General features: G+C 40.3%; 1 protein-coding gene across 1 annotated transcript in view; it reads right to left on the reverse strand.

Moving 5' to 3' along the window:
* The window catches only part of sorl1 (sortilin-related receptor, L(DLR class) A repeats containing), a 122,959-nt gene that overhangs the window by 90,068 nt on the left and 19,091 nt on the right, over positions 1-13,800 (reverse strand). Inside the window, exons 2-3 of the mRNA XM_079673803.1 lie at positions 7,287-7,403; positions 5,528-5,662 (exon numbers count right to left, since the gene is read on the reverse strand). Coding sequence (XP_079529929.1) covers positions 5,528-5,662; positions 7,287-7,403 — 252 coding nt within the window. The remainder of the gene's footprint in view (positions 1-5,527; positions 5,663-7,286; positions 7,404-13,800) is intronic.

A 13,800-nucleotide genomic window follows, 5' to 3' on the forward strand; every position in this document is an offset into this window, starting at 1 on the left:
AGCTTTCTTTTATGAATGTGTTTTCTCCCACCCTGATGACCACTATGACATTATCAGAGTTCTTTTTACAATCTGAATAGCAGTAACCATGATAAGTAAGCCAAACTTTGTGTGTGAGATTGGTAGTGTGTCACTCAATATACAGATTCAAAACTAAACATTTTCAAATCCGTCTTGTGAATTTACACAGGGATTCCTGTTTGGTTTATATGAGAAAAGCTCTGTCAAAGTGTAAGACTGCTCCATTAAGCTCCATTAAGTGCAGAAGACACAAGTTACTGAAGCAAAAGTGTGCTTAAGTGTTTCTTAGGTGCTCCATCGATGTCTGAGTGCAGTGTTGTGGTGGAAAGCTGAGGTGCCAGATCACTAATGTACAGGGAGCTTTGCTAATTCAGTCCCACCGGGAATAGAGGCTGTTCAAGTGTTCACAGAAGTGCAGTATACTGAGTAATAACTAGGAAGCAGTTCCAAAACATTAACTTTCCTCTGTTAAGAAGATCTATTAACTAATTAAGGACTATATTAAGCTAGGTTGTGACTAAATCTACATTTATATTTAAATTATTCTAAAAGTAGTATTTCTATCAGGGATTGGTTCATTTGGTAATGCAGAGCAATTTCAGATTTGTGAATGGTTAACTTTCCTAGAATACATTGATTGAACCCATTCATGCGCATTGAGAAGATAGTTATTCTCTGAGCATTATCAAGGTTGGCTTCAATCCAACCAGCAGGGTCTTGGAATTAAACTTGACTTACCCTTATCACTACAAGCTATCCCAAATACATCGTTAAACAGTTAAGGAAATAATCTATATTGCTTTCTGTATGAGTTAGATCAGAAGATAGATACAACTGTCATGTTTGTGTGTGAGTATGGAGCTGGAGCTAGCTTAGCACGACAAAATAACCTTTAAAGCTCATTGTTTCACCTATCTCAATTCTTCAAACTGTTAATAACAGAAATGTAAATCAAATTGTTCATAAGTGAGCTTTATAGAAGTTTATTTATATCTCTGAAGAGCACCAGGGTAGCTTTTGCCACATAGTTTGAGTTTTGATGCTAAGATAGGCTAATAACTTCCTCCCTCCACTACCACAAAGACATGTAAATGATAAGGATCTTCTCATGTAGCACGTGGAAAGAAGTTACGGTAAATAAGTGTATTACTTCAATGTTTCACATAATGTTAAAGCTCATGACCAATCCAATAGCATACTATGGAATCATAGTCAGGAAACACCCATGTGATGTTTAAAATCACTAAGTCCTCAGAATTTGGTAATTCAAGCTACTGACATTATGGATGAGGTCAATGTCCAATACAGAGAGGGTTTAGTTTCTAAACTATTGTGTGATCAGGTGCATTTCAGGTCAGCTTCTGACTCCCTTTACAGATACAGAGAACAACTGGCCTCAAAACAAGTATCGGTATTGCAGAAGTGATCTCTAAACTGAGGAAATCCGCACTTTTAGTTTCTATTTACACATGTATGCAAAGCTTTGGACACATCAGGGAGAAAACACATGGCAGTTTGATTTAGAATTGAACTCAAAGTATTGTTTCTGCCATCAAACATGGTGAACTAGATTCTTGGACTTCTGGTGCTTTCTGAGATTATCCACAGAGACATTGGGGATCCTGCTCTTTGTTCTTTCTGCGTAACCTATATGTGAACAGCACCATCGCTTCATCTGTTTACTTCCTCTCCTCCACTACCCCCTCCTTTGCTGTACTCTTTCTCTTATTGAACCCACCTGAGCCCGACAAATGTCACGCCAGTGAAGCCATGTGTGTTATCCAAACACAGAGATTTGGCTTTTATGCTGCGTTCCCTGCTCTTCTGGAACACAGCAGCTAATTGGTGAAAGATCAAATCCTGTATGTAATAACGATACAGAATTTTAATGATCATTAATTGCCAACAAAGAACAATGGAAGGCTTCAGGCCACCTTATCATTGTTAATATATATGTATTTTATGTGAACATATGTTGTTCGTGTTAGTACTGTGAGCCATGCACAAATTAATATTTTGCTAATTTCTGTTTGACGCTACCTCTTTTAAAATCTGGACAGCTCTCCACTTTAAAGTGTTAATGTATTCTATTTTTTTAAAGATTTGTTTTGCCAACGGGGGGCGGACTCCCAGAACATGGGCCGCACGCTGAAATGTACATTTATATTGCGTGTTAGCATTTTTAATGTTGCTGTATTTTTTCAAATATCTTTTTTATAACTGTTCTAGAATTGCCTCTTTTCTTACAACTTATTTCCTCTTACAGTAAACACCAAAGCAAATTCCCTGTATGTGTAAACCTACTTGGCAATAAACCTGATTCTGATTCAATGTGGTGGTATGAGCATATGACAATGTTTGGTTTCCCCCACATTTCCTGTCAGCGCGTAGGGGGTTTGAATGAGGTTCATTTGCATAAACTACTCGGATTTTAAAGCTTCACTTTAGGGTAAGCTAAAATCGCTTTTAAGGTGAAGGACTGCATCAGAACCATGTGGATCATTCAGTGGATCATTGTGAAGGAGTATTTACAAATAACAAATGGTACCTATTGTGCTTTTTAGTGATTTTCCCTTTCCTATAGTGTGTTAAACAAGTTGTTGTGCATGTAAATGCTCTGCACAGACTAAAAGTTTCCTCCAGATGGAGTTTTTCTCCTACACACTCCCCCCCCTGCCTGAAACGCCTCCATTAGACTCCTTTATTTTCTTCCGTAACATAATGACATCACTATTAAATGCTTGCGCTGCTATTGTCTAGCGCTTCAACACATTGAACGTGATAGGCTAAGGGGGGGGGCATTTCTAAGCGGTTGACCAATCACAACAGACTGGGCTCTGGTTTCAGACAGAGGGTGAAAAGAGGTGCTGCAGCAAAGGCAGTATGAGAAAAATAAAGAGCTTATGAAGAGATATGAACCTGAAAAGTAGATAATATGTGCTCTTTAAGTAAATATTAAACTTGTTTAATATTCTCCAGTCTTGCCTAAGGCAGTGGGCTTTAAACAAAGTGCGTATTGGACTGTCAAACCATAAATGCCTTGAAGGAAAGGTTGACCAAAAGTCATGATCCCCAATTGAGCAATTGTGTTGTCTCGCCCCTCTATATGGTTGCTGGCTTTTAGCCATGATTTCAAGTGTGGCAATTCACAGCTATAAATACTTTAGTCTTCAGACTTGCTGCAGAACGTGTCAAACAATTGTGTGTTTCACACACACCCCAGCCTTGATCAACCTTGAATGTCTCTACAGTATATAGGAGTTCAAGCCAACATTGCAAACTTCAATTGCAAAAACTAAAAGTGTATGTTGAAAAGAGCCTAAACAAATCCATATACCTCTACATTTAGTACACATCATGTGTTTGTGTTGAGGAAGGGACTGCAGAGGAGTTATATTAATAGTAACTCTCATTAAGCATGAACAGTACCCTGGAATACAAGAGCAGGGCTCGACATTATAAATGGCCCGCTGGCCCGGAAGCACTATTTGGACACCCCGGGCCAGCATAACGTACTTTCCACTTGCTTGCTCGGGCCACTAAAAATATTGCTTTAAAAAAAAGAATTGTTCTGTGGCATTGGTATTTTGACTTGCAATTTAGTTAAATTGTTTTGTTTATTAACGCTATAACACAGCGTTTTGTGAGTCGGTTGTCGTTGTTGGGTGAAAAGCAAACAGCTGTTTACTGCGGAGCGCAGCGCAAGCAGGCTCCCGTGAGCGGGAGCGCGCTCCTTCACTACAGACTATCGCGCCACCTAACCATTCGCCAAAAAGGTTTTTAATACCAGCGTTAACCGGCCAAGCGCCGGGCAAAAAACAATCTTCAAATAAAAGAAAGTCACCGGAGGAATTTAAGGAGAGTGACAGCCAGCTTGATCGATGGAATTGACGTTCTAAAACGCTTTTATAATCTATCAATTAGATTTATGATTCGAACAATTTAAAAGTAGGGTAGACATGTGGAGATTATCCGGCTGAACAAAACGTGCATTTATCAAACAGGTTCGTTTTCCACAGACCTTATTTCCAGCTATTTTCCAAAACCCTGAGGAGAAATCCCATTGCTTTTTGTCGAGGGAACCAGCGGCTTACTTCCTGGTTTTAGGACGCGTCACTGCACCTCTCAATATGATGCCAATATAAACAAGGTCTTCTGTCGGCTCTGTCCATCAATGCCGACCTATGCTGACAAGTAAGTGAAGAGTAGAAAATATAAAAGGTATTGGCTATAGGGAAATGTCCCAGCAGTTTAGGATAATGAAGGTTCTAATCTAATCTATTACATTTCTAACTCCTGATGACAAGAAGGCAGAAAGCGCATTATACAAATAATAATACTCATAATAATAGCAGACATTTTTTAACAATGACCACAATATCATTATTTTAATAAACCAAATATGAACAATTGAGGAAAATGAGGAAGAACTGATGATTAAAATGTTGTAGTACAAGTAGTAATGTAGTTAGTGCATAAATTACTATTGCAACAAATGTGTTAATTTTCTTCATTATTAGTCGATTTTTTTGGACGAATGCTCCGGGCCAGTGTTTACAATGGTGGGGCCAGTGATAATACAATTCCACCGGCCCGGAGGGCCAATTCCAGTGGAAGATCTGGAACTAGAACTTAGTTCATGAGAACTTTTACCCCCTTTTCAGTCCCTGCTAGAGAGCAGGTACTTTCATGGGAGAAAAAGGTTCCAATTTCTGATTGGCTGGGCGAATTGCAAACCACGCCCCGTAAAACTCGGTAAAGTTTTGTGAAGCCGCCATTGTATTTGCTGGCATTAGCATTATTAGCATTAGCATAGCGCACAAACGCAGAGAGACTAATTTATGGCAACACAAAAAAAAATATTGGAGCGGTGGAGATGAGGAGGTGTCGGCGTTCTGGCGATTTTACTCGGAAGGCTTCAGTAGAAGCCAGTCCCCAACTCCGGGGACTTCCGGCCAGGGACTTCGGGTGGCAGTATACGCCATGAAGTTGTTTGCGGCCTGCCAGTAAACCCAAAGCAGAAGAAGAAGAAGTGACGTCAGCGGCTTCATTTGCCTAATCCTCCCTCAAGGACTTATTCCGGTGTGAACGCGATCTGCTCTTTAGTTCCGGGAACTAAGTGCTGGGAACTAAGTACGGCAAAATACTTGGTGTGAAAGCGCCTAAGGGTATCCATCACTGTAAAATCTGTAAGTATGCAAATTCAACTGCTCCTTGTTTTACCTATTCATAATTTTGTTATTTTTATTTGTATTTTATTTATTAAATCATTTCATTTGTTATTCTCTCTTTTTCTGTGAGTTGCTCCTATTGCTGTCGCTCCTGTCATACCTGAATTTCCCTGCATGGATAAATAAAGGTTTATCTCATCTTATCGTTAAAAGATGGAAAATGATTGTCTTTGACGTTACCTATAACCCAAATGGGAACTCAGGACATTGAAGAATGGATGCATTTATTTTGACCCAGCCCCAATTGCTGTGGTTGCCCAGCAGCAGTGACTCACCCTCCTGTTGTCTGCGGGGCTGTGGTAGAACTGGGAGATGACCTGCTTGCTGCCGTCCATGGCCTTGATCCCAGAAAGCTGGAACTTGTCTGAGACGAGTGTGAATGATGTACCGTAGTCATAGGATACATAGACCTGAAGACAAAAGGGAGGAGAGGGAGAAATCAACAACGACATTGTGATACCTGCCCAAAACAAAACTTGGGATTGGAGAATCTTGATAATCGTTTTATATCAGAATTTGTCAAATTTCCAAATTCAAGGGCGTCTATATTATTACAAATGTATTACACGGCTTAGTTGAATACTCAATTCTGATTAGTCAATTTAGACATTGCCGAGGTTGTTAATAGACATAGCTAAGGATAACATGACCGTTGCAAAGGAGGATCAAGGGACTATGTGCAGTCATATCAATCCACAGAAAGAACTCTGGTCGAAATACCTTCAGCTCTGGACAACAAATATCCGTTTTCTCTGTCAGAAAACACCATGGAATACTTTTTGAATATTCATTTTTATAATTGTGAAGACCACAACACTTTGGATCACACTGGGTAGTGTGTATTCCTTGTGTTTATTTCAGCGAGATTGGCAGTTATCAGATGCACATATCCTAAAGCTGATGAAAACAGATCGTCTAACATTGTGTTCTTTAATTCTGAGGTTTCTTGAACCTTTGAGGAAAATATGGACTTTTACTATACATGATAACAGTTTTAAACCAAATTGGCCTTAAAACCCCTTATAAGCAAACCATTTAAGAGAGTTTGTGTCTCTTAACTTGTAGGAAGCTGATGAGAGGCCCAGCAGGGAAGGTAAACAGAAACTGATAAAGAAGAGAAATGCTGTGTGCTTGCGTGCGTGCGTGCGTGCGTAGCAGTAGCAGATGGAGCACTTCATCTTTGGCTCAGCAATAAAAACATTACCGGAACATGAGAAACATGTTACACACACCTTCTGTTGTTGGTTTATAGGAGGAAATTAGCGACTAGCATTCAGCCGGATAGGGGGGTTAAGGTTGAAGTTATGAGGCGCTTTCACACCGGAGCACTTTTCCCCCCCAAGTAGGCCGAAGATTTGGTGTCACACCAAAAAGGATCTGGGCCTAGTCCCTAGTTCGCACGAACCTTCTCACCCCCAGATAGTTCCTGCTAGAGAGGTAGTACTTTCCTGGGGAGGAAATGGTTCGTGGGTGTGCCGGCCACGCTAACCATTGCTGATTGGCTGTGCGAATTGCAAACTGCGGCCCGTAAAACCATTTTATTTGCACGCATTAGCCCAGTGCACCAACGGAGAGAGACTAACTTGTCACCAGTCGAATGTGTGTGTGTCATATCCCTAGTTGTGTCATATCCCTAGTTTGCTTAAATAACTCAGTTACCAAGCTCTATAACATGAGCACAAAAACCACAACTTCAGTCAACTCCATAATGTCTGAGGAAGCTGGACAAACGCCTCATGCACAGCAGGTGGGGCTGGCAGTATACGCTGTGAAGTTGTTTCCGGCCGGCCAGTAAACCCAAAGCAGAAGAAGAAGAAGAAGAAGTGACGTCAGCGGCTTAATTTGCCTAATCCTTAAAAAGTACTTATTCCGGTGAGAACGCGATCTACTAGGACAGGTCGAGGGACTAAAGAGTTTGGGGGGACAAGTACCGGGGACAAGCACCGGCTAAGTACTTGGTGTGAAAGCGGCTATGGTTGTGCTGGCTTAAGTTTCCCAGTATCTGGTATCTGGGCTGTGTTCAGGTGTACTCACAGAGCTGGTTTTGGGCCCGGTGGCTCCTGCGCTGTCTCGAGCTAGAGCCACGATGACATTGCTCTTCTCTCCAGCCCAGTGGACCACCATCTGGTTATGGGAGTCGTTCAGGTTGGCCTGCGGGACAAAAACAGGTTCATGTACCTTAAGGAAAGGCAAGCAGATTGAGAAACTCTCGAGATGTATGCAATCTGTGCTTTTGTAAATTAGTTTCGCACCTGGGAAGAAAGATGAATATAAGAAATACACGTGATCTGACGACAGTCACAAGAATAAATGCAGACATCATCAGCTAAACATGCGGTTTGAATCACAGAAAAGTTAAGCTTGGCAATCGCTTTAGACCTTTTTTAAATTCTGAAACTAAAAGACACACTGTTCTTTCTTTAACAAGCCAACTGTCGCACTGCTACACTGTTGAAGATAAAGACCAACAGCAGCTGAATCAGTTGTCAAGGCTTTATGGGAACTCATTAAGATATTTATGCAAAATAAGTCCTGAGGCCCCCCCACACTGTAGAGCTTGAACGCTGTCAAAAAACAAATCAAATTAAATAATGAATATGAAAAATATATTATTTTTTTTATTTAAATGATATGTTGAAGGTGTGACTTTTCAAAAAGGTGTTACTTGTAGCTTTGATTTTGTTATTTGACCTTTTGACCCATCTTGGTAGTCTAATTCCTAGCTAAAAACATAATGAAAACAGTTAAGTTATATAAGAAAAACAACTACCTAAAGTTGTAGATAGATATAGATTGGCTATAGAGACCAAAACAATTATTTTTAAACTGTGAACATGTACATTTCTGCTGTAAAGTTTTGCATTTTAACATGGGGGTCTATGGGGAAATTGCTAGCTCTATGGCACAGAATAATGAGCTACTGATACTATTTGTTAATAGGATCAATTTGTAGTTTGTTATGTTCTTCTTGTATGATTAGCTGATAATGAAAAAATGACTATTAGTTTGTTGTTATTTGTATGTACAGCACGTCTATTTTCATGTAAAAGGTGGGAAACATTATCTTGCTGTAACACATACTAATTCCTAACTAAGAGCCCCTCCCATCGGGCCCATGGATCAATAAAAAGAAATAGGCTATCTCATCTTTTTTATTGTCTCCGCCTCACCATCTCATTTCCTCGCTGCTTTCCTCTCCTTATCTTTTATTGATGAATCTGCATGCTTCTGAAAGGGCTCTTTTTTGCTTCAAAGGCTTTTTCTGCGCTTTCCTACTGACTCACAGTGTCGAGTAAACAACAAATATCTTTGCTACCCCTGTCAGATGTGATCAAACGCAACCCTAGACCCAGTCCTGAATCCTATTTTCTACTATCGCCACAACCAAGTGGATGACAGTGCTGTTTAAACATTGGCATTTTGATAGCAAAGAGGAACTGGAGTTTAATAAAATATTCACCCTGAAACATTTAAACGGCTGCTGGCAGTGGGGCATGCATTGCTGGGCTTGTGTCATGCTAAGATTAGAGTGTGGCTCCACTATTTTTCACCTATTCAACAATAATCCCATGAGGAAAGCATTGAAAAGAAAAAGGCAGAGACACTAATATCACTACACAGAGGCCAAAGAATATTTAAAGCAGCAACACGACATATATAGAATGGTGCAGTAATTACTTATTTTTGTAGGCCGACCTGGAAGTTTGCATCACAGTGGAACTTACGTTTGTTAAACAAGATGTTCTACACACAGTTACACCACTTTATTATTTTTGAAGCGTAAATGCAATCGCCAGAAGTAAACCGCTATGGTAATGTTATAAACAAACTATGGTCCAATGGCTGCGCGTCATCACCATGGATGTACAATTCAATCTAAATTATTCAACCCCCATTGCACATTTAGGTTTAGAGGCAAAATACACAATTTCTGTTTGCAATAAACAAAATTACACAATAACTGTTTAAGTAGTCCAATGAAACTAATATTAAAAGGGTTGTATCCACTTTCAACCGAAAATGCTACTTTTATTGACTACTGCAGTCTCAAGCACATCTGGTGCAACTAATCAAGGGCTTCATTAGTTCAGGTGTGCTTGTTGAGAATGAACACATAAATACCTGGACTGGCTAGGGGTTTGTTGAAAGTGACGTTTAATTGCATGTTAGAAATATGGCAAAATCATTGTCCAAAAGGTTCAGAGAATAGATCCTTGCCTTGCATACACAAGGAAAAGGATACAAAAGGGTAGCAAAAGCACTGAATGTTTCTATAGATACTGTTAAAAGCATAGGTTGCAAGTTCAAAGTTAAAGGAACAGTGGCTATACTAGCTGGACGTGCCACCAGATTCCTGAGGACGCAAGTGGTCAAAAACCCTTGGGTGACTGCCAAACACCTGCAGCAAGACTGGCTTGAAGCAGGCACTGAGATTTCAGTTTGTACAGTAAGGCAGGGGTTCCCAAACTTTTCAGGGGGGGGGGGTGCTAGTAAATTAATATTTTTTCATTGTTATGCGGATGATACTCAACTATATTTATCAATCAAGCCTGATGAAATTAATCATCTAAATAAAATTCAAGACTGCCTCAAGGACTTAAAAACGTGGATGACCTTAAATGTTTTGATGTTAAACACGACGAAAACTGAAGTTATTGTACTTGGCCCAAAGAATCTACGAAACAAATTATCTAAAGATATACCAACTATGGATGGCATTATTTTGGCCTCCAGTGAGACTGTAAGGAATCTTGGTGTTATATTTGATCAGGATTTATCCTTTAACACCCACATAAAATCAATTTCAAGGACCGCCTACTTCCATCTACGTAACATTGCAAAAATCAGGCATATCTTGCCTCAAAACGATGCAGAGAAACTAGTCTATGCATTTGTTACTTCAAGGCTGGATTATTGTAACTCCTTATTATCAGGGTGTACCAAGAAGTCAGTCAAGTCGCTTCAGCTGATTCAAAATGCTGCAGCTCATGTACTAACCAGAGTTAGGAAAAGGGACCACATTACTCCTGTTCTGGCTGCCTTACACTGGCTCCCTATAGAACACAGGATATAATTTAAAATTCTTCTTCTCGCCTACAAAGCCCTTAATGGGCAGGCGCCATCTTACCTTAAATAACTCATTATACCCTATTGTCCTACTAGGGCATTGCGTTCCAAGAATGCAGGGTTGTTGGTTGTTCCTAGAGTCTCTAAAAGTACAATGGGAGCCAGAGCCTTTTCTTATCAAGCTCCACTTTTGTGGAATCAGCTTCCAGTTTGTGTTCGGACGGCAGACACCCTATCCGTTTTTAAGAGTGCGCTTAAGACCTTCCTTTTTGATAAAGCTTATAGTTAGGGCTGATTAGATTCAGCCCCTAGTTTTGCTGATATAGGCTTAGTTTGTCGGGGGACATCTTACTTCTTCCTTCTCTCTGTCTATACCTGTGTACTCTCATGTTCCGATTAACCCAGCTTCCCCAAATGTCTTTCTTTTTGGTGTCTATATACGCCGGGATCCGGAGTCATTGATGATCCTGCGGTCCTGTGTCATGGATCGCGAGTCCTGGATCTTGAGTCGTGGCTGTGGTCCTGGATCATAAGTCCTGGATGGATATCCTCGTGGATTCATCTTCCTATTATACACACATGCATTTCCAAACATTTGGACTACCTATGTTGCAAATGTATTATCTTTTCAATTTACACACGGAATCTATTGCACGTCTGTCCGTCCTGGGAGAGGGATCCCTCCTCTGTTGCTCTCCCTGAGGTTTTTCCCATTTTTCCCTTTAAACTAGGGGTTTTCTCCGGAAGTTTTTCCTTGTACGATGTTAGGGTCTAAGGACAGAGGGTGTCGTATTGTCATACTGATATTCTGTACAAACTGTGAAGTCCACTGAGACAAATGTAACATTTGTGATATTGGGCTATATAAATAAACATTGATTTATTGATTGAATTTCAGTTTTCCGCACAAACACTGCGCTAGTGGATTGTCAAAGGGGGAGCCTCGTTGCGGGGAAATTACACAGATGGCTAGTCCGCCCCTGAAAATGTCTATGCAAACGTTATTATTAATAATGATAAAACAATTAAAATTATTTAAAAAATTATCAATTTTTATTATCCCCCACTTTGGGAACCCCTGCAGTAAGGTACATACTAAAAACTCCTTGCCCCAACTCCAAGACATACACCACTACTAACTGAAAATCACAAGAAAAGTTGGCTCCAATATGCACAAACCCATATAAATATGCCACAGTATTGAGGGTGTCGTATTGTCATACTGATATTCTGTACAAACTGTGAAGTCAACTGAGACGAATGTAACTTTTGTGATAGTTAGATAGATAGATAGATAGATAGATAGATAGATAGATAGATAGATAGATAGATAGATAGATAGATAGATAGATAGATAGATAGATAGATAGATAGATAGATATTGGAATTCTGTTCTGTGGAGTGATTAAACAAAACTGGAACGTTTCGGCCTATGGATCAACGGTATGTCTGGAGGAATAAGAATGAAGCATATGCTGAAAAGAACACCCTGCCTACAGTGAAGCATGGCTTGGCTCAGTGATGCTCTGGGGCTGCTTTGCTGCCTCTGGCACTGGAAACCTGCAGCGTGTGGAGGGCACGATGGATTCAGTCAACTATCAGGAAATCTTAGAAAATGTCATGAAGGGGTTGAATATTTTGAGACTGCAGTACTCATTAAAGTAGCATTTTCTGTTAAATGTTGACAAAGACCCTTATAATGTTAGTTTAATTGAACTGTTTGAAGTGTTATTTTGTAATTTGTTTATTGCAAACAGCGGAGAAATTGTATATATAACGAATAAACCTCATGTGCGATGGGGGTTGAATAATCTCGATTGCAACTGCAAAACGAAAACAGTATAGAGTCAGTGTGTTGAAGGCATGACCCCGATCACTCCTATGAAAGTTGCTCAGTGGCGCATTAAGCCAAAATAGCCTGACTATCGAGAACAAAAGTACCTATATCTGGATCCATAGAGCTTGCGCACTTGCGTTTTGCTTAAGCCCTGCCTCCAAACGGCCGGTCTAAAAATAAGGGCTATAAAACTGGTCTTAGTGGGTAGTTCATTAAGTTTCAAAAAGATATCAGCTGATTTTCAGACATCTCTTTCAAAATGTAAGTCAATGGGAACACAGACTGACTCAGAACATGTCGTGCCACCGTTTGGCCACTGCAGACATTTTCTGGGGGCTTGGTCCCCAACACTAGGCGAAGGGAACTCGTGTCGGAAAGATGGCGTTTAGTCGTTTATTCAGTCACTTGTTAGAAACAGCCGTTTTACGCATAGAAGCTTCGGACATTCACCAGTTGGGTAATTAATTACTTAAGTATTCTATTTTGTATAGCTCTTAAACTTGTGTTGTCCATAAACCATATATCAGGCATCTTACCACAAAGACATTCAAAAATCCTTAACTTCGAGATGAGGGAACTGGAAGTGGAAAAGTGCTAACTGATTTCCGGCTTTAAGGACTCATTCCTGCACCGCTCTATTGTGCTTTTGGTTTGATCATAAATAAGCTCTTGAAAAGCATGAAACATCAGAGAATGATGATACAAAAACTGAAAGACAAAGAGTGGATATTTCCTTTAGCAATCTGCAGGAGTAGATTGTATGTCGCCAGAAACACAAATTCAATTTTTTCCTCAAATAACTTCTTCCATTTTAAGCCACACTGATACACAACTTTCTTTTCCAGCTCTTTCTTTAGTCATCAGCCTCCCCCTCCCCCCTCCTCCTCGTGTTCTCCATCTTCCTCAGCCTGCCTCCCTCAGGGCCGCCTCAGTAAAAGCCAGGGCTGTCTTTCAGGCCGAGGTGTTGCAGCAGTAAATCTTTGCATTTTAGGCCTCATTGGCCGGGGTTTGCGCAGTCCAAAAGGGTGCCAGCGGCCTCAGACTGACACAGCTGAATCTACTTTGTGATGGCGAGTGACAATACAAACAATTTCCCTGGTTACAGCAAATCCCGACCAATTCAAAGATGATCATCGGCCTGTTCACAGGTAGCAATGCACAGGTAGCAATTCACAATGAATACAATGCCAATAAACAAGGGCTATCTCATCATGAGGTGCATTCAATCCCATAAAATATCCCTTTTATCTTGTTATGCAACACAGCCTCTTTGTTACAAGCTCCATAAACTGCTAATAGTACTGCAGAGAGCAGACTTTGTGGTTTGGCTTATTGCTATAGTCTCACTGTAGCTCTCCTTCAGGGTAAACTGACCTTTTCATCGCCTTCCTCACATAAGCACACAATGCAACACCAGGGTTTTTTATATCACGGATGCCCAGAAGGTTGCACATAAACCAACAGCAGCCATTTTACTGAGGTTCTAACCAAGAGACCAGTGGTTGACAGCATATTTGTGGTCTATTTAAACTTTAAATGCAAAATGCACTTCGTAAAAACATAATTTACAGCTACAGTGTTTACCACAAGTTGAGAGTTTATCTCTAGGGGCAAATCATGTTTCAAGATATTTCAGTCAAGTTT

Source organism: Notothenia rossii, assembly GCF_949606895.1.
Source record: "Notothenia rossii genome assembly, chromosome: 4".
Classification (NCBI taxonomy): Eukaryota; Metazoa; Chordata; class Actinopteri; order Perciformes; family Nototheniidae; genus Notothenia; species Notothenia rossii.